This window comes from Ceratotherium simum, chromosome 29 (assembly GCF_057802395.1).
Source record: "Ceratotherium simum simum isolate JZ-2026a chromosome 29, ASM5780239v1, whole genome shotgun sequence".
NCBI classification, from domain to species: Eukaryota; Metazoa; Chordata; class Mammalia; order Perissodactyla; family Rhinocerotidae; genus Ceratotherium; species Ceratotherium simum.
In genome coordinates, this window is record NC_141928.1 from 26,334,534 (window position 1) to 26,359,382 (window position 24,849).

A 24,849-nucleotide genomic window follows, 5' to 3' on the forward strand; every position below is an offset into this window, starting at 1 on the left:
TTTCTGAAGTCTAAATTGAATTTGAATAGTAGATTCTGAGCTTCTTCACAGATCTCAGCATTCCAAGGCCCATACTTTTTGCGGGTTTTAAGTAGGGCCTATATGAAGCCACTGTGTAAAACAGAAAATGGTGCTTAGAAGGGAAGTCACCGCCTGCAAGGCTCTGTGGGGCAGTGAAGCTTTGGTGAAAACTTGGAAAAGGGCTTTCTTCTTCTGCACAAACTCCCACACTAGGGAGATCTGCTTGCTGAGAATTATGCAGCCTGATTTCGGGCCTGGTTCACCTCTTGGCCCACTACCCTGTGTAGGTCACAACCTGCCTGTGATATGCAGCTTCCCTGATTATAGATAGAAGAAATATCTCCTCTGTGTCAGTAGCATCTGTTATATGCAAAACCTCTAGATCTCTAGGTTTTAGACATCTTCTCTCCCACCAGTATTTGAGTGGTGCTTGGATGACAGAGCAAAGAGAGAAAAGTATTTGAATTAAAACTCTAGAGACTATAAACTTAAATTAAAACTCTAGAAATATAAATAAGATGAGGTAATCGAGATGTTTTCAGTAGATTGAGAAGTCTTAAAAAATACCTACCTGAGCATGGAATATTTGCTGAAGTCATGTAATTGAAGGAGAAATAGGTTACAGTTTTATAGGGCATTATATTAGGAATGTTTTAAATTATTTATTTATTTATTTTTTGCTGAGGAAGATTCGCCCCGAGCTAACATCTGTTTCCAACCTTCCTCTTTTTGCTTGAGGAAGATTTGCCCTGAGCTAACATCTGTACCAGTCTTCCTCTCTTTTGTTTGTGGGTCACCACCACAGCCTGGCCACTGAGGAGCGGTGCAGGTCCGTTCCCAGGAACCGAACCCGGGCTGCCAAAGCGGAGCGTGCTGAACTTAACCACTACGCCGTGGGGCTGGCTCCTACTTGTTTATAAAAAAGTCACCCAAGTGCAATGGAGCTCTGTGGGCAAATGTAGTCTTTGTCCAATTTAGGAAAAGGCACTCTTTCCTCTGGGCAGGTATAGTCCCACACTAGGGTAACTGCTTGCCAGGAGACACGTGGGATTTAAAACTTCTTGGATGGAGAATTTTTGTTTTTGCTGGAAAAATAGGTTCTCTGAATTTCATCTTGTTCTTAGCCAGCTGGATTTGTTATTAGATGTTCTAACACTCTGGGTTTGCTTTAAGGCCCTCAGGCAGTTTGATTGCATCTACACAAGATAAACCCAATCAGCAGGATGTTGTGTTTTTTGAGAAAAATGGACTTCTCCATGGACATTTTACACTTCCTTTCCTCAAAGATGAGGTTAAGGTAGGTGCCTGCGTTGTTTCACCATCAAATTTTTTTTTTTTTTTTTTTTTTTTTGGTGAGGAGATCAGCCCTGTGCTAACATCCGCCAATCCTCCTCTTTTTTTGCTGAGGAAGACGGCCCTGGGCTAACATCTGTGCCCATCTTCCTCCACTTTATATGGGACGCCGCCACAGCATGGCTTGCCAAGCAGTGCGTCGGTGCGTGCCTGGGATCCGAACCAGCGAACCCCGGGCCGCCGCAGCGGAGCACGCGCACTTAACCGCTTGCGCCACCGGGTCGGCCCCCTCACCATCAAATTTAAAGGACTTTCTGTAGCTGTAGAGGTTTATATTTGATATGGGTGTGTAAAATAGAAGCTCCAGAGAAGATACTAATGAAAATAGTGGCTTCTTGTGATTGATTTTTTTTTTTTGTGAAAGAGAAATTGTTTTTCTTATGGAGATTTTGCAAAGAAGAAATGGCATTTCTTCTCCACCCTAGATAAGCACAGACCGGAAATAGAAATGCTAATTTTTATTGTTTATATTGACAAAAGTGTAATTTTTCCAGTGATAAAGGTACTTTTCATTTATAACATTTAAACTTTAAGCAGTTTATGTACCATTAGGATCTTTACTGGAGCAGAAATACATCAAATGGTAATCTTTAATTATGTAAAAGTTTAATCATAAATTAAAATTAAATTGAAATTAAATTAAAAATTTAAACTAAGAGTTGAAACTTAAAAATTGAAAGAAGAGTGTAATGATTTCCCTCTCATGTATTACTCCCTTTCAACAGATACCAGCATTTTGTAAAGTTGTTTTTATCTACCACTCTTTGGCCTATACACACACACACACAAGTTTTCGTTTCCTGGGGTTTTAATTCTAGAAATCGTATTTTCAATATTCATTTCTAATAATTAAGAACATTTTTCTTTGCGTAACCACAATTCCATTATCACATCTTACAAATTAGTAATAATTCCTTAGTATTATCTAATGCCTAGTCCATATTCAAATATTCCTGATGGTCTAAAACTGTCACCTTGTATTTGGTTAAGTCTTTAAGCATAATGCATTTTTCTAAAGTCTTCTATGTATAATGAGATACTGCACAGACTTGTTTAATGACTCTGTGGGTTAGTACTTTGCAGCTAAGGGTCAGCTCAAGTATGGGATTATTTGGTTTGTGAAAGCAGGGAATTCAGCTATCATAAAGGTTTTGAAGTAGATACATAAAGGCCAGTGACAGGTCTTTTTCCTTCCTAGGTAAATGGTCTGCTCTGGAATGCAGATTCTACTGTGCTTGCAGTTTGGCTGGAAGACCTTCAGAGGGAAGAAAATTCCACTCTAAAAGCCTATGGTAAGACGGCTCTAGTATCTCAGCCTTATGCTCCATAAAATGTAGTTAAAAGTAGTAGGCTGCGGGATTGCCTTTATCCCTTCTACTTAGTTCTATAGAGGAGTCAGAGATAACTGAGGGGTTGGGTGGAGATGAGGGAGTGGTTAGGTTTTATTATTTATGGATTTCAGTCATGTGTCAGTCAGGATTCTCTAGAGAAATAGAATCAGGGCAGACTGACTGGTTGGAAAATCAGTTGAGTTGGTGTTACAGTCTTGAGTCCAGAATCTGTAGGGTAGCCTGCAATGTGGGAAACTGAGGCAGGATTCTGTGTTAGACTGGAGGCAGAATTTCTTCTTCTCTGGGAAACCTCAATTTTTGCTCCTCAGGCCATAAACTCTTTGGATGAGACCCACCTACATTATGGAGGATAATCTGCTGTACTTAAAGTCAGCTGATTGTAGAGGTTAATCGCATCTACAAAATACCTTCCAAGCAACATCTAGACTAGTGTTTGATCAAACAGCCAGACATCATAGCCTGGCCAAGTTGACATATAAAATTAACCATCATAAGTCATCAGTGCTTTCTCTTCATGGATGGTATTACTGCGGGAAATGAAAATGTTAGCCAAGGAATACTGTGGAAGTGAAAGAGAAATGGAATTAGATATAAGTAAGAATCTTCTCTATAGCTTTTTTTTTGTGTGTGTGTGAGGAAGAGCAGCCCTTAGCTAACATCCATGCTAATCCTCCTCTTTTTGCTGAGGAAGGCCGGCTCTGAGCTAACATCCACTGCCAATCCTCCTCCTTTTTTTCCCCAAAGCCTCAGTAGATAGTTGTACGTCATAGCTGCACATCCTTCTAGTTGCTGTATGTGGGACGCGGCCTCAGCATGGCCGGAGAAGTGGTGCATCGGTGCGTGCCCAGGATCCGAACCCGAGCCACCAGTAGTGGAGCGCGCTCACTTAACCACTAAGCCATGGGGCCGGCCCTCTGTAGCTTTTAAATTGTAAACCAGATTGTCAATATGTATTTTTCAGTGTCAATATGTACCTTTCAGTGTGTATGTAATATGTGAAAACATTAGAAAATACAGATGAGAAGCAAAAGAAAGTTATTCTATAATTCTATCATTCAGTAATAATCACTATTAAAATTTTCTTGTCTTCCAGACTTTATGTGTACATCTCAGTATAGCTATGATCTCATTTTTATTAAACAGGTATGATACAGCAGTTTTGTTACTTGCTTTTACACTATGTCACGAACATTTCCATTTCAGATATCCATTTGCATCATTTTAAATTGCTGTATAATATTCATTTGTACCTCAGTTTATTAAATCCCATGCTGTTAGACAATTCAAAGTTTTGTAATTTTTCACTGTCGTTAACAGCAATACACTGAACATTTTTGTTCGTGAATCTTACTTGTTTGATTATTTTCTAAGTGGCTTTCAAACTTTTTAATCAATAGAACTTTTTCTTTAACTGAAATGTTAAGAAGCTCATTCATTCATTCATTCAACACAATAGTCATCAACCCTGGCCACACCTTTAGGAAAAAATGCTATCCAGGCCTCGTCTCAGAGTTGGATTCAGTGTATTAGAATGCAAGGCTATCCATCAGTATTTAATTTAAAAGAAAAAAAAGCTTCCAGGTGATTTTTAATGTGCAACCAGAGTTGAGAACCACTGATTAACCAGGGTGTCAAGGGCTGGCACAATGATATGCTGAGGATAGAAGTGTTGCACAAGACTAGCCACGACGTCTGTCCTCAAGAGCATAAGTGTGTGGTCAAACTTAACAGTTCATAGCTAGGTAGAAGACTAGCCACGCCGTCTGTCCTCAAGAGCATAAGTGTGTGGTCAAACTTAACAGTTCTTAGCTAGGTAGAAGACTTGTAATAGCCTGATGAGAGAACTAGGTTAGGTTTGCTGTAATTGCTGAGTTAAGCATTAGAGAGCAGGGAGATGTTTAAAGAAAAGAAATTCCTCTATGTAATTAAAATCTTCATTTTTGGGGGCCGGCGCAGTGGAGCAGTGGTTAAGTGTGTGTGCTCCACTTCAGCGGCCTGAGGGTTCGCAGGTTCGGATCCCGGGCTTGTCAAGCCATGCTGTGGCGGCGTCCCATATAAAGTAGAGGAAGATGGGCACGGATGTTAGCCCAGGGCCAGTCTTCCTCAGCAGAAAGGAAGAGGATTGGCATCGGATGTTAGCTCAGGGCTGATCTTCCTCACACACACAAAAAAATCTTCATTTTTATGTGTCATCTGTTTAATAAAAGTTGGTTTTGATATGATTAGGTGTTTTTTTTTTCCAGTTTTATTGGGATGTAATTAACATATACTATCGTGTAAGTTTAAGATGTACATTGTGATGATTTGATATATGTATATATTGTGAAATGTTTATCACAATAAGATTGGTTAAAGCATCCTTCACTTCACATAATTTCCATTTTTGTGGTTATGGTGAGAACATTTAGGATTTATTCTTATAGTAACTTTCAAATATTGTTAACTATGGTCATGATGCTGTACTAGATTTCCAGAACTTATTCATCTTATAACTGAAAGTTTGTACCCTTTGACCAGTGTTTCCCCATTTCCCCCATCCCCCAGGATTATGTCTTGTTCTTGTAATAGATGTTGGAAAGGGTAATTGCGTGCTAATCTCTTTTGGACAGCTGAATCATAGTTAATACCAGATAGTCTTGGACATAATTGCACGCAAAGCACCTGGAAGAAAATAATAAGCATCTTAAGCCTAATACAACCTAGTAATGCTAGTCTAGTACTCTTGGATTAAGTGTTAATACTTTAATTGCTAAATTTTCTTCTTTCTAAATTTTTATGAAAAAACAACTCACTAAAACACTGTCTTATCCTAGTAGCTTTCCATCCTCATGATCACAAAGTTTGAAGGTAGAGGCAGAATAAACATGTGTGCTTCTGACTTTATTGATGCTTGACATTTTATCCCCTTGGAAAACTACCTTTTAACAATAATTATTGTTAACATTATTATTTTAATGAAGAGGCTGACCAGGAAGGGTCATTTGAAAAAGAAAAGATTGCCTCCCTCCTCCTCTCGCAAATGGTATGAAGTCTGGTCCCTTGGCCTCTGATTGTCTTCCTTTCATTTTCCCTTGCAGTTCAGCTCTGGACTGTTGGAAACTATCACTGGTATCTCAAGCAAAGTCTGCCCTTCAGCACCTGTGGGAAGAGCAAGATTGTGTCTCTGATGTGGGATCCGGTGACCCCGTACCGGCTGCATGTTCTTTGTCAGGGCTGGCATTACCTCTGCTATGACTGGCACTGGACTACTAACCGGAGCTCAGGAGATAATTCAAGTGACATGGCAAATGTGGCAGTCATTGATGGAAGTAAGCAGCTGGAAAGTGTGTCCATGAGACTGCAAGGAGTCCTGAGCTCAGTGCCTGCAGACGTGGTGGTTTGACTAAAACAGTGGGGAATTTTTATTTGTTTGGTTTATTTATTTATTTATTTTTTTGAGTGTGTGTGAGGAAGATCAGCCCTGAGCTAACATCCATGCCAATCCTCTTTTTGCTGAGGAAGACTGGCCCTGAGGTAACATCCATGCTGACCTTCCTCAACTTTATGTGGGACGCCGCCACAGCACGGCCTGACAAGCGGTGCATTGGTGCGCGCCTGGGATCCAAACCCGGGCCGCCAGCAGCGGAGCACGCGCACTTAACCGCTATGCAACGGGGTCGGCCCCTTGTTTGTTTATTTTTATTTGTTGTTTTGTTTGTAATTGGATGAGAATGCCCTTAGGTGGGGCTTATACTCTCTTGAGGACCAGAGTTCCTCCTCTCCACCCCAATTCCCTTTTGAAGACATTGACAACTTTCACCCTGGGTAGAGAGGAAGACAACAATAGTCTTCGGGTGTGGGTGTGTTAGCCTGGTCTTTTTTGCCCTAAAATGGATTTACATTGACTCTTGTATCTGTCACTCCACTTGTGTTGCTTTGTTTTCTGATAAAATACTTGTCAATTACATATCTCACCAATATGTTTAGTTTAAGTCTGTCTAGTATGAGAATTGGGTTGGTGTTTTATAATTAGGTTGAGGGAGTCTTTTTTGGGTGAAGGGGAGGAAATTGGGGAGAGGAGTAGTCACTTGAATAGACAGTTTACTTATTGCTGATAACATAAAGGAAAACTCGCTTCTAAGATTGTAATGTGAGTTGGTGTACTAATTTATGTTCTCTGTAGTCATAATACTGATTTTACAAGCATGTGTTCTGTATAGAGGACTTAATCAGAGATACCTTATTACCAAATCCATGCATGGGAAAGTAAGTGCTTTAAGAATTTTGAAGGGAATCATTCCCTTGGTTAGTCTGGCTTGGTTGCAGGCCCAGGTTTAAAGCTAGAACTCTGACCTCTTGTTCTTTTTGCCCTAGTCCCTGGCACTTGAAACCTGCAAGCCCAGACTGAACCCCTCTAGGCCTGGAGGTGACACTAGCTGGACATAGACAGAGCCCTGACACTTACTTTTCCCCCTATACTGTGTTTAAGCTTATTCATGATAAAAACATCAAAAATTATTTTTAAGAAATACTGTATATTTTCCACCACCATTGTTAGTTAGTGGTACTGTGCTGTTCAGATGCCTTATTTTACAAATTGAACATCCGTGTGTCTAATTCTCCTCCTTTTCTGTCATATGCAGATAGAGTATTGGTGACAGCCTTCCGGCAGAGTGTAGTTCCACCTCCCATGTGCTCCTACCGACTACTGCTCCCACACCCTGTGAATCAAGTCATGTTCTCTGCGCACCCTAAAAAGAGGAATGACCTCGCTGTCCTAGATGCCAGTAACCAGATTTCTGTTTATAAATGTGGTATGTTGAAAAACCGTTATCAAGATGTTCTGGATCAAGTTCCTTCTACAAAGCAAATTATAATTTGGTGTTGCCTGGGGCCGGCCCCGTGGCTTAGCGGTTGAGTGCGCGCACTCCACTGCTGGCGGCCTGGGTTCGGATCCCGGGCGTGCACCGACGCACCGCTTCTCCGGCCAAGCTGAGGCCACGTCCCACATACAGCAACTAGAAGGATGTGCAGCTATGACATACAACTATCTACTGGGGCTTTGGGGGGGAACATAAAAAAAAAAAAAAAAAATCTTTAATTTGGTGTTGCCTTAGCTCTAATTTCTAAAAATTTTGAAGTTTATAATTAATGTCATTATCTTTATGATATTTAATTGGCTTTTGGTTTTTTTGGGGAGGTTTCAATCCTACTCTGGCTTATAAGAACAATTCCTTTTGCTTTATTCATTTGAAAAGTCAGTTATTGAAGAATAACATTCAACCCCGGAAATAACCGCATCTGTTATATCTTTAACATGTATTACAGTTTTCATTGTCTTTGCACCTATTTTCAGTTGATCTCACAGTTTTCCTAGGAGCTGTGTCAGAGATGGAGTTTTCCTGTTTTATAAATGAGGAAACAAAATACCAGAGGATTTTCAGTTTGCTCGAGCAGGAATGGACCAAGACTTCAACTTAGGTGTTCTCACTTCTAATCCAGTTGTCCTTCCACAGTCCCATTGCTGTCAGTTTCTAGTTGCTTTCCTGCTATACTGGAAGAACACGAAATTTGTTTTTATTTGTAAATTACTGTGGTCATGTCATGAATTGTACTAGCACATGGCACTGATAGCTTTTTTTTTTCAAAAAAGTTTTGAATTCTCAGTCTGAAAAGCAGGCAAAGATTTAAGAAAGAGGTTAAGATGTGGTTATTTTCTAGACTTCTTTATTTGTAAAGTTGATTACCTTCTAGAACTCATTAAATGCAGGACCCCATACCCTTAGTATGGAAAAAATATCTGTAGTTTACTATAGTATTTGCAATTTTGTCTTCTAGGTGATAGTCCAAGTGTGGACCCTACGGTGAAACTGGGAGCTGTGGGTGGAAATGGATTTAACGTTTCTCTTAGAATACCTCATCTGGAAAAGAGTTACAAGTAGGTTGTTCTTAGTCATCTTGACCTCTGGGAACAGAAGCAGCCAGCATTTAGTCCTAAATTCAGCCAACTGTTATTATCCTGTGCCTGTTGCTGAGTGGAAAAAGAAGTAGATAGAACACCTGGGCCCTAGTTTTTCAGCCTGATTGGGGAAGCCAGTTACTTGTATATCTGAATGCCATATATGCAGATAGATGGCAGTGAAGCACAAGTTGTAAGCTGCCGAGGACCCATTCCCCCTAATAGACCTTGGTTCTCCAGGGAAAAATCACAAGGGAAAGACAGAGATGAAGGTGATCGGGCAGAGTAGCATTTGCTCACATAATGAGGATGCATACGTTGTTAACATCTGGCTCACCTAATGCACTCTCTGTCTTTGCCTCATCCCCTACTCCAGAATTTTGGTTGCTGGATTTTGAGGCTCCCAGCTTGGAAATCAGAATGCATTTTCCCATTGAAACAATATTATAGATGATTGGGTATAATTGAATACTTAGGTACACTACAGGTATTGTAAAATGACCCAGAAACCAAATTATTAGTTATAATGCCACTTCTGTAAGAATCCAGGATTTGATTCTGTTCTATTTGATAAGCCGCATGTTCTTAATTATTGCACTGCTCTACCTCCTGGGAGCATTTATTCGTAAATTTATAGAAACAACTGAAAAGAACAAATAACCAAATTTAATAAATAATATGTTTCTTAAATATATTCAATATATTTAATTATGTAAGTTTCCAACTTGTGTATGATTTGGGGGCTGTCTACATAATGCTTAGTAGTTTTCAAAGAACATTTACATGGAATATTTTGTTTCATAGACTTGAAACCACTAGAGGACAAATTTAAGGCAAACTAGAAAGTGTGAGGCAATTGAAAATATAGTTTTATTTTTAAAAAATTGAGAGAAGGATAGCTCTAAGTCATTTAGAGAAGATTTTATGAAGGTCATGAATACTTATCTTGATCATTGAAGAAGAGAGAGATTTAGGATTGGCAAAGAAGGATTGAGAACGTTGGGTGTGGTGGGCAGAAGAGTGTCGGTGAGAACCAGATGTAGGAATGCTCCTGTGTGGGGCCGAATGCCGTGGAGAGACTGAGTCAGGGAGAGCTGGTTAAGTAGGAAGATCAGGCTAGGGACCCAGCTCCTTTAGTGTGTGCTGAGGATTTGCTGTTAGAGCTAAAAGTCAAGTAGTAGCCATTATGAGTTCCTGTGTGAGGTGGCAAAAGCATTCCCTCCTCTGGTGTATAAATGCTATGGAAGGAAGGTATTAGAGGCAGAGAAACCATCTCTCAAGCTCATTAGTTATTTTGATGTGAGCTGCTTAGGAAGAGACCCATTCTTCTGAGACCCAGATAGCTGCTGGAGCCTGGTTTGAGTGCTGATAAGTGGTGACAGTGGAAAACCTCTGGGGTTTATTAGTGTAGGGCCTGGAGCAGGTAATTTTTTTGAGTAATCAGTTTCTTGAAGTGTTTTCTTCAATTGTAAAGATCTCAGAGTACAGAAACTTAATTTTAAACAAATAGAAAAACATATTCTTAAGCCTGACAAACGTGTTTTTTGGATTTTCTAGTATTTGGCATTACCTCAGGTTTTATCCCTCCAAATAATTAGGAGTTGACCAAATACAAGATGGTTCGTTCTTTCATTGAGGAAAATCTCAGTGATACTAAAGTTTTTTTCATATCTTGGATATTCAATATTTAAAACAGAATTCACTTTGGGAATAGTGAAGATCAAGAAGTAAACCCACTCAAGCTCAGCCTTCTCACCTGGATTCAAGAAGATGTTTTCCTGGCTGTAAGCTACAGTCAGTCCAGCCCTCAGTCTGTCCTTCACCATCTGACTATGGCCCCTTGTGAGACGGATGACGAGCAAGGACAGCTCAACGTTAGGTATTGCCACACTTTCCTCTGTTCCACGTGTTAAGCAGATGGAGTTATGCTTTGTCTTTTGTGAACATAGGACTTTTTTTGGCCACTAGTGGGTAAGGTTGAGGGGCAATAACTTCCTTATTAGACACAGTTAGCAAGAGGGTTAAGGCTAGTTTTGAGTCATGTCAAAATACAGACTAAAAATTTATCAAGAAGTGGTAAAAAATAGGACAAATACCAATAGACGAGGCAAAACATTTTTGAGATGTGTTAAAAATTTTAATTCAGTGTATGCTTACATTCCAGCAGGGTAATTGTTAGCCCATGAGAATTAGCCACTCTGATTACCCTTGTTTGTTATTAAAATCAGTTATAAGGTCTATATGTATGTGCTTCATTTTTATGTGATGACTTCAAAATACTTCTTTTGGCCTCCTCTTCTGTTCATTCTGTTTGGCACTTGACTACATTTACTACTGGACAGTCTCCTCTATTTGTCTTTGCTAAAATTTCACTGCTCCCTGGCGCTGAGTTTCGTTTTGATTCCTGACTGCATCTTTGTCACATAACAAGTTTCAGTTAATGAATTCTGTTTGCTGTAATGCAAGACGACCTGCTGTGCAGTAATGTTGTTTAGACATCTCTGAGAAAGCTTCAGGTTTCCAATGTTAAAACTGGGCACCATAGGTGTACACTAATATTAACCCCTACATTCATTTGTAATTAAAGACCTACTGGTTAGATTTAAATTCTGAAAATCCTTGTTGCAAAATTAGGAACCTTTCCTTACTGTATACATGAAACATATTGTAATGCAGTCATTAACTCCTAATCTTTGACTCATAATGTTTCCTTTTTTTGGGGGGAGAGAAGATCAGCCCTGTGCTAACATCCATGCCAGTCCTCCCCTTTTTTTGCTGAGGAAGATTGGCCGTGGGCTAACATCCATGCCCATCTTCCTCTATATGGGATGCCGCCACAGCATGGCCTGACAAGTGGTGCGTCGGTGCGGCCCTGGGATCTGAACCCGGTCTGCCAGCAGCGGGGCGTGCGCACTTAACCACTACGCCACGGGGCCGGCCCCAATGCTTCATATTTTTAAAAAGCTTTTTGTGAATATGTCTGAATGCAGAATGCATTTCTAGCTACGTGCAACACTTAAAGTTAACCAGGGGCTTACTTTTGAAAAGCAGAGGAGTTTACTTTAGAAATGCCTAAATTATGCAAGTTTCTACTTCTCTGAATTTGAAATTCTTTATCATTAGCTTGTAGAAGGAAAAGCTAGATGCAGTCATCTCATTTGTTGTAAAGGAAATGAGAATTCATTTAAAATAATATTTCTGCTGTCTTGACTTTGGTTTTTCAGAAAAGAGTATTTTGTTCATACAAAATATTAATGTCTTTGAGGAATATAAAGTCCTTCGATCAGCTTATAGCTCTTAATAGCTTACATTTACTACAGCTTGTGCTTTGTAAAAGGTACTCTTCTAAGTGCTTTACCCATATTAACTCACTGATTTTCGCAATACCTCTTTGAAGTATGTACTATGAGTACCCTCATTTTATAGCTGACATAGCTAAGGCAGAGAGCAGTTAAGTAATTTGCCTGAGATCTTGCAGGTGGAGCCGGGATCCAATTCGTAGCTCCAGTCTCTTAACCTATTCATGGATAATTTATCCTCACAAAATTTGGGACATTGAGTTTTTTTGTAGATTGGTCAAAATCTCTTTGAATAAATGTTAGCATCGGCACCGTTTGCTTTTTTTGCTACCTCTTCCACCTCCTTTAATACATTTCTACTCTTTGTTCGTTGACTCAGGAAAAAATTTAATGGCAATAACAGTGTCCCCTCTTCCCATTAATGATGAACTATAGATTTCCATGAATAGAGATATTGAATGTGCTCAATTTCCTGTCGGTTCACTGCTTTATTTGATGCAGTTTTTTTAAGAAGACAGAAATGATATTGGTACCATGCATGTCTAGTGAAGGCAATAAATTGTATTAAGTTGCAATAAGTTGTATTAAGTTGCTGCCAGAATAGGAGTGATGACTGCACAGTGTAGACATCTAGCTTATTGGCACTGTGGAAAATAGTGTCATGTGACAGGTAATTGCTTTGTCTGGGCTTGCCCTTGCAATAGTTTATCTGTCTATCTAGACCCATTGGTGTGTATATGTGTGTGTGTGTGTGTGTGTGTATGTACAGTATTATGTGTGTATATTATATGTATATATGTATTTGTATATTGTATTGAAATAGGCAGTGCAGCACCTAAGGGAAATTGTCTGTTTCTCTTTCTGTTTTCCAAAATTGGTGAAATGTTTTCTACTTTTGAGAAAAATGGTCTGTTCACACCCACCCCTCTTTTTTACTTTTATCAGTTCATCAGTGACAGTCGATGGCGTCATAATCAGTCTGTGTTGCAATTCCAAGACCAAGTCAGTAGCATTGCAGCTGGCTGGTGGCGAGATACTTAAGTACCTTTGGGGTGAGTATCAAAATGGTAGGAAAGCATGTTTATGACTTATGTAGAAGTTTAATTCTTGAAAACGTGTACCTATGAATATCTTGTCAGTGCTGTATTGATTGTTAGGTCTTTTAACTACCCTGGAAAACCCTAAGCTATAAAGTAGAATTGACAGGTGTATTCTACTTCTATTTTCTCTTGTAATGAACTGGAGTACCCTAATAACTTTCCAAAATACATTTGGTAAGTGATCCAGATTGCACGTTAAGTGTTTTAGCAAGTATTGATGTGACAGTTGTTTACAAAAAGCAAGTCAGCTCTTTGTAAACCTCATCTGCCAATCCTGCAGAATCACCCTCTCTGGTTGTTGAACCATGGAAGAACCCTGGTGGATTTCCTGTTCGATTTCCTTATCCATGCACACAGACTGAACTGGCTATGATTGGAGGAGAGGTAAGTGAACACAGGGCAGAAAAATTTACCGTTAGAGCAGTGACCTAGGAACTGATAGCATTAGATAGAAAGAGTGGACTTTGGGGGTAGACCCGGGTCTCCACTAAATCTGAAGGCAACAATGAGAAGTTATCCACTTTCCTGAGCTTCAGCTTCTTTATCTGTGAAATGGGATTACAAGATTGCCTGGCATGTAGTAATTAGTTGATTCCTTTCCTTGGGGGTATAAATTCAAAAATAGAAAAATACAATTGACTGACTTTTATCCCCAGTTGTACAAAACATTCCAAGTTAGTTTTATTAAGTATTGTTTGGGGACAGCAGAAATGTAATCTCAAAAATAGTATTCAGTAAGTTGTCATTCATCAAATATTAGAATGCCTGTAATTGTGGTGGGTGGTAGGATACAGTGGTTACAAAACAAAATAGCTGACTAATCCCTGTTCTTCTGGAATTTGTAGTCTATCACTATAGGTATGGTTATCCCCTCTGATAGGAGAATGAAGGACATGAAAAGGGTGTGATGGTAGAGATGGGTGTTTGGAGGTAATTAGTGGATGGTAGCTATGAGGATGGGGAGACCTACTTTTGGTGGTTGGGAAAAGCCTCTATGAGGTGATGGTGTATGTGCTGAGATGTGAAGAAAAAGAAAGCTCTGTCCCTGAGAAAGAGTATTCCAGGGAGGAAGAACTGTACACACCTTGAGCTTGGAAAGAGCTCAGCTTATTCAAGAAACCGAAAGGAAGCAATGTGGCTGGACCTTAGTAATAGGCCATAGGAAGGAGTGTGGATTTGTTTATTTAACAAAGATTGGAAAGTTATTGATGATTTTAATCAGGGAGTAATGTCATCTGCTTCATGGTTTGAAAGGTTATCCTGGCTGCCCAGTGGAGACTAGTTTGGAAAGGGACGACAGGGGAAGTGACTGTTGGAGTGGAGGCAGTTAGTGGCAGAAAGGTGATATATAGAAATGACAGGGCTTGCTGATGGATTGGATGGTGTCATGCTCCATTTTGCACTGGAGCAACCACATCTTAGGTATCTATATTCAGTCCTGATTACAAGGACTTCAGTGTGAAATCACAGGGCAATAGAACTATGTAACAGAAAAGTTAGGTTTAACTAGTTTGGTTAGAATTGTTTGTAATTTCAATTTTATTTCTTTGCAGGAGTGTGTCCTTGGTCTGACTGACAGGTGTCGCTTTTTCATCAGTGACACTGAGGTATCAAGGCTTGGTTTGGTGCTGGATCCTTTTCACTGTTGGCTCCAAGTAATAAAGCTAATTTTCCCCCTTGCCTTCCTTGCCTTGTTGTAGGTTGCTTCAAATGTCACATCATTTGCAGTATATGATGACTTTTTATTATTGACGACCCATTCACATACCTGCCAGTGTTTTTGCCTGAGAGATGCTTCACTTAAAAGTAAGTTTTCAGTGTTTAGAATAGAAAATAGTCCTTCTTGTAATATCTTTTGTCCTTTGAAGTCTTGATGACTTTTAAATTTGTCTCTTACTTTGGCTTTTTATCATGGAGTCCTAGACTGGAGAAAACTTTTAGAGTTTGTTTCTTTAGCCCCTGATCTCAACATAATATCTCAGTTAAATTGTCTACACCAGTTAGCAAAGAGAAGGAGGTCTTTCAGTAAGCAGCACATCCTCAAGTTAAAACTTTTTCAGAAAGTTTTATTATATAACTAGTATTTTACTTTGAGTTACCATGTAGATACAAGCTGGCAGTATGCTCTGACTTCTTGTAATCTTCCTTTTCTCACCGTGCCCCCCTCCATCTGAAGGACTCCATCTTGTGGTTTGTAGGAAATTGGCTCCATTTTTTCTTCTGTTTCATGTTCTCTCCCTGTGTGTGTGTGTGTGTGTGTGTGTGTGTGTATGCGTGTTTTCCTTATTTATTTATTTTTTTTAAAAGCCCTCTTATTTTCTTTGCTTCTAACTTGAGAACAGGGAATCTTTCAATGGTGTGATCATAGTGTACTGATAATGCTAAGAAATAGAGAAGCTGCGCAATCCTCCCTGTGGTTTCCAAGTCAGTTGAGAAGTATATGTGAATATGCACAAGGGCTCTATGAGAGAGGGCAAGATCCAGGGATGAGGTTGTTTATCAGAAAGGCTAATGGTCTGGAGGTTGAGTGGGAGAGCAAAGAGGCCTGGTTGTTAATTGCTTTCTTCTGTTTCGGGTAACGTGCAGTTTCACCTGCTGTTAATGGAGAGTGGTTTGTCATTACAGTGATTCTTGAGGCTTAGCTAGTGGTGTCTTTAGCATTACAGGCAGGTCTGAGCAGCAGCCATGTGTCTAACGGGGAATGTCTGCGGAAGGTGGAGAGGGGTTCACGCATTGTCACTGTTGTGCCCCAGGACACAAAGCTTATATTACAGGTAAGCCGATTTTTCAGGCTGCATTTCTGATTGTCATTAGGTAGTCAATGCCAAACAGAATTATTACAAATTGTATTTTAGGCTCTTATCATTTGTAATAATTTATTATAAGCCTTTCCTTGCCAAGTTCTCTGTTAGCTTTATACAAAGAGTATTAATACAGGCTCTGCCCAGTAAGGCTAAAAGGAAAGCTTCTCTTGAAAGTCAAAATAAATATTGAGCACATCTGGATTCTGCTAAAAGTGTGCTCATTTTGCAGTGTTGTGGTAGTTCTCTCTGAAGAGTTAGGTAAAGTTATATATCCTGAGTAATTAAGTTTTTTCTATTTAATTAAAAAGGTTATTGGGCCGGCCCTGTGGCTTAGCGGTTAAGTGCGCGCCCTCCGATGCTGGCGGCCCGGGTTCGGATCCCGGGCATGCACCGCTTCTCCGGCCATGCTGAGGCCGCGTCCCACATACAGCAACTAGAAGGATGTGCAGCTATGACATAAAACTATCTACTGGGGCTTTGTGGGGGAAAAAATAAATAAATAAAATCTTTAAAAAGGTTATTGATTTAATTTATTTTAAGATGCCAAGGGGAAACTTAGAAGTTGTTCATCATCGAGCCCTGGTTTTAGCTCAGATTCGGAAGTGGTTGGACAAGTAAGTATTATGTATATGACTAGTTAGCTTGTTGTTATAACTTATATGTGAAGACAATAAGTATTCCATTAAAATTTTTAAAACTTAGAAGTCTGAAAAACCGTCATTACAGTTGTATTCAATTAGATTCTCAGAGGCTTCCTTTTTTTTCGTACTTTGATTTTAATACCATATGGTGTAATAGACATTCTTAGCAGAAAGAATCCTGAAGCTCATCATATAACTCAGGGCTTCCTAGCCTGAGGGGATCTATATGGGCTTTCGATGGCCTGTGAACCCAGGGAAACTGTGCACTGACCTCTGTCTATGTGTATTTGTCCGGGTAGAAGGCCCAAGGCTTTTAGCAGATTTAGGGAGAGGCCTATGACCCAAAAATGCCTGAGGCAGTATTGTGAAGGAAACTGTTGTCTGAATCTATTTGGGGGAAACTTTGTATTAGAAAGATCTTTGTTAACATTTTGTTAAAAAAGGAAGTAGACCTAAGTTCCATGATGATTTTCTGGGGAAAATCATCGTATGTGGGGATGTAGTCCTCAGCCTGCCATGATGACTAAATCACGCCTGTTAAGAAGGTTAATGAACCTGGTACCTGATATTCTTCATTCTGTGATTTCAGAGTGGAAGTCCAGTAGTAGTTATTTGGCATTTGGGCTGTAATCTAACTGGTTTATATCGTAATGGAAATGTGCAGGGTCCAGGGAGCTTAGTTTTTGTGAAATGCCCTTTCTCTTCATTTTCTGTCTTTTCACAGACTTATGTTTAAAGAAGCGTTTGAATGCATGAGAAAACTGAGAATTAATCTCAATCTGATTCATGATCATAACCCTAAGGTAACATTCTAAATCTGCTATTTACCATGTCTTACTTTAGACTCAAACTAATATGATCTGAACTAAAATGTTTTGTCTTCTTTTTTTTTGGTTAGGTGTTTCTTGAAAATGTGGAAACCTTTGTAAGACAGATAGATTCTGTAAATCACATTAATTTGTTTTTCACAGAATTAAAGTAAGTATTTTAAATAACTCATGAGTATCATATCCATATTTTTCTCTCTTCTAGTTAAGGAAATCAAATAGACAAAGAGCTAGAGGAGAGGTACTTACTGTTCAGTATTTTTTTTTAATCACTAAAGCTCTTAGATGCCACATGTACTGGATTTTTGCTCTTTTCCTTTCTTTTAAAACAGCCTATTTAAAACTGAGACTTTAAAACATGTTATTCAGAGTTATTATTTGACTTTATTTTTAGGTATACATATAAAACTATTGTTCTTATGAAATTGAAATTAAATGGTGTCTTTTTCTGTGATGACTTTTTTCTAATATTTTAATGAAAAATTTTAAACATATAGAAAAGCTGAGAGAATTGTTCAGTGAGCATCCTGTACCACCACCTATGTTCTGCTGTTCATATCTTCCTGTATTTGCTTTATCACTATCTGCCATCTCTCCATTCATCATTCATCTTTTTTTTTTGGACAAAATTTCAGGGTAATTGTAGACATCAGTCCACCTTACCTGTTAATACTTAACCTTGCATGGCATTAACTAGAGTGTATTCTTTGTGTATGGGGTCCCCCTGCAGGTCAAACTTATCTTTAGTGAAGTGCACAGATGGTAAGTGTACCACTCAGTGCGTTTTGACGGATGTATACTTTCATGTACCCTGAACCTCTCTCAAGATAGAGAACATTTCCTTGATCTCAGCAAGTTCCCCCAAATTCCTTCTCAGTCAGTCCCTGTCCCCAACCCCTGGGTAACCACTTTTTTGAGTTTTTCATCATAGATCAGTTTTGCCTGTTTAAGAAATTTATATAAATGGAACCATACAGTATTTACTCTTCTGTGTCAATAAAGCTTCTTTCATTCAGTATATTATCTTGAGATTCATCCGTGTTTATGGATGTATCACTAGTTTATTCCTTTTTATTGCTCAGTAGTATGCCATAGTGTAAATATACTACAGTTCATTCCCCTGTGGATGGACACCTGGACTGTGTCCAGTTGGGGCTATATTAATAAAACATCTATAAACATTACCGTACAGTCTTGTGGACATGTTTTACTTCTCAATGAGTTTCTCCATTTTTCACCTTATATGAATATTTTTATAATTAAACTGTTTTCCAAAAGCCATTTTTATTTATTATCTTGTCAACACTCCTGGGGATATGTTAGTAGTTTGATAGCTGGGACATGTGTTTGGTTAGTGACCGTTTAATACACACTTGTTCTTAGGGAAGAAGATGTCACAGAGACCATGTACCCTCCACCAGTTACCAGCACTGTCCAGCTGTCCAGGGATCCTGACGGGAAGAAAGTAGACCTTGTCTGTGACGCTATGAGAGCAGCCATGGAGAACATAAATCCTCACAAGTATGTGCGCTGTCAGTAGCTGGCGTCTTTTGAATAACAGAAGTGTATAGTTGTCCTTACTCAGCTTATGCGTCCTTCTCATTCTGGTGTTCTTCACTTACTCTCTCAGGTACTGCCTCTCAATACTCACCTCTCACGTGAAGAAAACAACCCCAGAACTGGAAATTGTGCTGCAGAAGGTACACGAGCTTCAAGGTAGAGTCCCGTTGAAAGAGAGAGTGTTTAATGGGGCCTCGACTGATGTCTGGTCTTCTGGAGATCGCACTGACAGGACCAGTGCCTCATCACAGATTTAACATGTGGGCTTTTGGTCTCCATTTTAAGACCTGTGTCAGTTTTTTTGAGTGCTTCCCTGTAAAAGAGTCAAAAGTATATATTCATCTGGTGTCCAGTTCCATCAGGAAAATTTATTGCTTTGTCTTTTTGGTTATGTTGCTGGGTGTGCGAGTTTGTTGCCCAAATGGTTTTGTTCTGTTTTGTTTTCTTACCCACTGACAGGAAATGCTCCACCTGTTCCTGATGCTGTGAGTGCTGAAGAGGCCCTGAAGTATTTGCTGCTTCTGGTAGATGTTAATGAATTATATGATCATTCCCTTGGGACCTATGACTTTGATTTAGTCCTCATGGTAGCTGAGAAGTCGCAGAAGGTATGTGGAGTTACATCCTTTTGGTTCTTGTGTATGTGATCGTGATAGTATGAAACCCTGCTCCTGACCGTACAGTATTTGGCTGAGGTTAATGCTGTGAGTTCAGGCCTGGAGGCAGATCTGTGAGTCTCCAGAGTCTTCTAAGTCTCATTCTCTATCATAGTTCTAGGCTTATCAAAGTGTTTTGATTGCTAGGTTGAGCAAGTAAAATAAAATCACTTGGCTATTTTTAAGATTATATGCGTATGTGTGAACAAATGCTCTTCTTATAAAGGAAATATAACAAATGACTCATATTCTAGTCCAGTTCTTTATCACGTAGCTCTTTTTTTCCAGTGGAAAGTGGGAACACAGAGAATAGAAAGGTTTGGGGTCTCTTGTCCCACTTCAGCGTGCTACAATCAAAAAGTGTGAGCACCACTAGTCTATATGTTTTTTATCTTTTTTTTTGCAGCCTCACTTTCATCCCCTATCATTCCTTTCTTTGCTCTTGCCGGAGTGATCTTCCCCAAAAGGAAAATTTGATGCTTCATTCCTCTGCTTAAAATCCTTCATGGGCTCCCCATTGCCCCTAGGATAAAGTTTAGAAGCCATAATGCTTGAAGACCCTTCCATGATCTGGTCTTTGTGTATCCCTCTGTTCTCATCTCTTGATGTTGTCTCTTTTTCTCTGCAGTAGAGGAAAGGCAGTGCTTTTGTCCCCCCAGCCACCCCGTATCTTTGCAATTAGCATCACTTCTGTCTCCCATGGGCTTATGGGCTTCTACCACTCTCACCCTCCCCATTCACCTGGCTAATTCTCACTCATCTAGGTTGAAGGATGCCAAGGTGACATCTTCCCAGTAGGCCATTCTTGCCTCCTTGTCCACCACCCAGGGACTGGATGAGATGGCCCTCATATGTGCTTCCATTGCACCCAGTGCCTACTCATGCATACCAGTCTATCTCCTCTACTAGATTGTAAGTTTCCTGAGGATAAGGGTTATGTTGCATTCTCTGTACATAACGAATTGTTACTAGGTGTTTACTGATTGAAAGTTTGGGCCTGTAGTTATCCCCTACGTCACGTGGGTGAGCATTTAATTATTTACTCTGTTGATTTTTTTCAGTTTTGTTCTTACATGTATTCATCCTGCCCAGTGAAATTGCGGTAAGAATAGGAAGCATTTCTTCTTTAGGAAGAAAATTTTATTACAGGGCATGGCACAGAGCTAGAGATGATCAGTGGCAATAAAAACTGGGTTGTCAGGGCCTCAGAGTTTTGTGTCCAACTCAGTATAATTTTACCTTTGTTTTAACACTTGGTCTTTGCAAATGGAGGGCATGAAATGCCGTGAAAACAGTTCCAAGCACAATGTCTTGCCCTTTTAGGAGAAACTTGGATGCATTTGTTGCATATCTTCTAGACTGGAACCTTGTTTTCCTTATTAGCTATGAAATAAGGGACTATTGTGAGACTTAGGTAAGAGTTAGCCCTGATTATTCTGAATGAAAATTAATAATGCCCATATGGTAAAGCATTTTTGCCAAAACTTATTTTATGTCGTTTGATTTTATATATTATAATATGTAATTAATATAGTACGTGTTTTAAAAATCATGTAGCTTTGGGTTTAGTGCTATATTATTGTATATTTATTTTTATAAGTAAACATCACAAGCAATAAAGTTCTTTTTTTTTTTTAGGATCCCAAAGAATATCTTCCATTTCTTAATACGCTTAAGAAAATGGAAATTAATTATCAGCGGTTCACCATAGACAAATACTTGAAACGGTATGAAAAGGCCATTGGCCACCTCAGCAAATGTGGTAAGTGTGAGGATTAGTATGTTGATTTCTGCTTCAAATTTTCTTTGAAACTAGGCAGGGTATAAATTAAAATAAAATGTTATTTTCGACATAGACTCATTTCAATTTCCACTCCTGAAAACTTTAACAATTACTTATGTGCCCCTTATTTTATCATATGTACTGAAAAGCTGAGGGTAAAAGACAGTCTTTTAATGAACTGGAGGAGCTCCATAGCTAAGAAAAGAGAACAGATCCTTTTGGGTTAAGAATGACCACCTCCTAAATTCACTTCAGTGTCTCAAAATCAAAATTGATTGATAATTCACTCTTCTTACGGTGTTTGCAAACACCTGAGGGAAACCCAGCTTGTCTGGGGTGAGTGGCGATGCCCCCCGGCGGTGCCCTGCAAGATGGAGTAGAACAGGCACGGGGCCAGTTGTTCTGCTTAGCCCCGTCGCTGACCCGAGCTGCAGCCTCTGGCCGCAGCCCCTTTCCTGAGGCTGAGACGGGCACACGGAGGATCCACCTGGGGAGCTTCCTCAGCATTCCATTTCTGGCTTCTTCGGAGAATATGATTGAGCTGGGCTGGGATAGGTCTCAGGTGTGTGTATGTTTAATAAGCTCCCCAGGTAACTCTTATTAAGGAGGTTGAGGAAACACTGGGCTGGATGGTCATTTATCAGGGATAATGTAAAAATTCCTTTTAAGTAGAACTCTGATCCCAGTCAATGCTTCTTATAGCTCAGAATCTACAGTGGTGCTCATTAAAATTCAAATTCCTGGATTCTGTTTTCTAGATACTCTGATTATGCAGGTCTTAAAAAGGTCCCTTGTTGATTTTGTTTAGGGACCATTGGTATAAGTGAAATACATTGTTTCCAAAGTCCTAAGCTTGCATGTGTATGACTCTTACTCTTGCAGGACCCGAGTACTTCCCAGAATGCTTAAACTTAATAAAAGATAAAAACTTGTATAACGAAGCTCTGAAGTTATATCCAGCAGACTCACAGCAGTACAAGGTGTGTGGTGTGTGACATGAGGCTCTCCTGGTTTTGCGTTTTGTGTTAGTTGGAAAGGGGTGAGGGTTCTGAGTCCATAGCACCATCCTTGGTTTCCAGGTTTATCTTCAAACTAATTAGCCTCATCTTGAACTTCTTATCTGGGAGGATGGCCCTGACCTGTTCCTCTTCTGAAGCATTTGTGCAGGCCAGCAACCTGGAAGTTGTCCCTGTTCCCATCGGGAATGCCACGGCAGCTTCTACATGTGGTTTCCTGCTCCCATCCCACCCCCAGCCCAGCCTCTCTGCCGCATGCCTGATCATCCTGAAAATGCAGATCTTTCCCATACATTTCAGGATAGAGGAATAATTTGGTTTGTTTCTTTAAACAAACATCTCTCTAGCTTTTCTTATATGCCAGATACTTTGCTTATAAGCTAAACATCTGTGATTCTCATAACAACCTAATAGGCATTGTGCGGAACTTACAAATAAGGAAACAACGTACCTAAGGACCTGGAGCTTTGAAGTGGCCGAAGAGCCCGGGCCATTAGCTACTGCTCACCTGTGCCATCGTCACCACCATTTTCAATTTCATCTGCAAATTGCACACGTCTTTCTGTGATCTGCTCCCTGCCTGCTTCTTTAGCATCAGCTGCCTCTCCAGCCCTCCGCCTTCCCCTTCCTTTAGCCTCACTTGTCCTTCAAAGCTCTCAGGTCTCCTCTGCCAGAAAGCCACTCCTGGGCGAGGTGCCCAACGCTGAGTTCCCAGAGCACCTGTGTTCTAACCTTGATGATGACATTTCTCAAACTGCTAACTTACTGATTGGTCTCCCCCACCAGGCTGTGGGTTCTTAAGGTCAGGGACTCTGTGTTATATTCCTCTCTATGTACCTGCCTGATACTGAGTCTGGGGAGTAGAGAATTTGGCCAATGGCTGCCTCTTTGCTCTCATTTTCTTTTTCTGTTCCCCTCTCTCGTGTTCTCTCTGCTCCAGTCACACCAGCCTTCTTGTTATTCCTTCCAGTGTATTCCACACACATTCCTGCCAGATGGCCATGGTGGCTTCTGTGCTCTTGGCCTTGAATACTCTGCCCTAACGCTTCAAATGACGTATTCTCCTTACAGCCCTCTGAAATAGCACTCCTGTTGCTCTCGGTCCCTTTACCGTAACTGCCGTTATGTCATAGACCATAATTGTGTTTATGAGTCCCTTCTCTGTCACCACAAAGCAGGAACTTGGTGGTGGCTCTTGTTATTGTTTGGTTTTTGCTTATTTGGTTTTATTTTTTACATTGCTATATTACTCCCAGTGCCCTGAATAGTATTCAGTAATTATTCGTTGAGTGAATAAATGGCACATCCTCAGTACAGTTTTGAATGGAAGAATGATTCAATTCACTGATCAACCACAGGATTTTCCTAAGTAATTCAAGAGAGTTTCAAGTATAGTGACAGGCAGCCTACAGTGGAGATTTAAAAAATGATTGTCACCTTTCCTCACCAAACCTACATCTCCTCTTGTCACAGGATATCAGCATTGCTCATGGGGAACACCTGATGCAGGAGCACCTCTGTGAGCCAGCGGGGCTTGTGTTTGCCCGCTGTGGTGCCCACGAGAAAGCTCTCAGTGCCTTTCTGGCTTGTGGCAGCTGGCAGCAAGCTCTCTGCACGGCAGCCCAGCTTCACTTGTCCCAAGACCAGCTGGCTGGCCTCGGCAGAGCCCTGGCAGGTAAACACAGTCATTTAGCTTCTCCAAAATGAGAACCTTTCCAAAGTTTTTCTGTTTGTTTCTTTGTTTGGCAATTTTGCAAATAAATTTAAGGCAGCATACCTTGAGATGGTCTCATGTTCCTTGGTAAAAATTAATTTAGAACGGTTTATTAAGTAAAGGTTAAACTGCTACAAGAATCCTAAAATGCAATGGCATAATAAAGACAGCGGTTTATTTCTCTCTCATGTTAGGACTGACAAGTCCTTCCACTGTGTGTCTCTGCCATCTCTTAGGCAGTTTTTTGTAGATGGATTATCTCCATATCTGTATTCCATTCCTTGGGAAGGGGGAGAAGCCAGAGTCATGGGAGAATACTTACCTTTAAGTTGGAAATGAACTAGAAGTTACACTATCACTTCTGCATCTCATTCACTGAAACTTACATCATATGGCCACACCCAGTACAGTGTAGCTGAGTGGCCACGTGCCCTGTAAGAAGGTAAAGATGAATTTTGGGGTGGGGCCGTTCAGGTGTAGACAATAGATGGTTGGAAACCATAATAGCAATTTTCAGAAATGAGGTGAAAGAAAAGGCCAAATGTATAAACATTCTGAATGCAAAGGCAGTTTAGCTGTTTTAGGTCTAGGGTTTGCCTGGACTGGGGGTGAAGCTATACCAGATTCTGATTTCTTAGAGTAGAGGAGAGGTTAAGGACTGCCTGGGAGAAGAGATGAGTAGAGGCTCTGGCCCTCTCAACTGTGCTTGAAGTAAGTGATTGACTAGTATACTTTCACCTTATCCGTTCAAGAGTCTTGTGAATATTGTTATGGTCTCCAAAAGA

At 40.1% G+C, this 24,849-nt stretch overlaps 1 protein-coding gene across 1 annotated transcript in view; it reads left to right on the forward strand.

Moving 5' to 3' along the window:
• The window catches only part of ELP1 (elongator acetyltransferase complex subunit 1), a 56,124-nt gene that overhangs the window by 12,446 nt on the left and 18,829 nt on the right, over positions 1-24,849 (forward strand). Inside the window, exons 9-28 of the mRNA XM_014782052.2 lie at positions 1,195-1,318; positions 2,573-2,666; positions 5,804-6,034; positions 7,349-7,519; positions 8,544-8,643; positions 10,361-10,543; positions 12,909-13,015; positions 13,344-13,447; positions 14,617-14,670; positions 14,764-14,869; positions 15,722-15,837; positions 16,408-16,481; positions 17,233-17,311; positions 17,407-17,486; positions 18,719-18,856; positions 18,966-19,051; positions 19,355-19,503; positions 21,190-21,313; positions 22,217-22,314; positions 23,824-24,025. Coding sequence (XP_014637538.1) covers positions 1,195-1,318; positions 2,573-2,666; positions 5,804-6,034; positions 7,349-7,519; positions 8,544-8,643; positions 10,361-10,543; positions 12,909-13,015; positions 13,344-13,447; positions 14,617-14,670; positions 14,764-14,869; positions 15,722-15,837; positions 16,408-16,481; positions 17,233-17,311; positions 17,407-17,486; positions 18,719-18,856; positions 18,966-19,051; positions 19,355-19,503; positions 21,190-21,313; positions 22,217-22,314; positions 23,824-24,025 — 2,420 coding nt within the window. The remainder of the gene's footprint in view (positions 1-1,194; positions 1,319-2,572; positions 2,667-5,803; positions 6,035-7,348; positions 7,520-8,543; positions 8,644-10,360; positions 10,544-12,908; positions 13,016-13,343; positions 13,448-14,616; positions 14,671-14,763; positions 14,870-15,721; positions 15,838-16,407; positions 16,482-17,232; positions 17,312-17,406; positions 17,487-18,718; positions 18,857-18,965; positions 19,052-19,354; positions 19,504-21,189; positions 21,314-22,216; positions 22,315-23,823; positions 24,026-24,849) is intronic.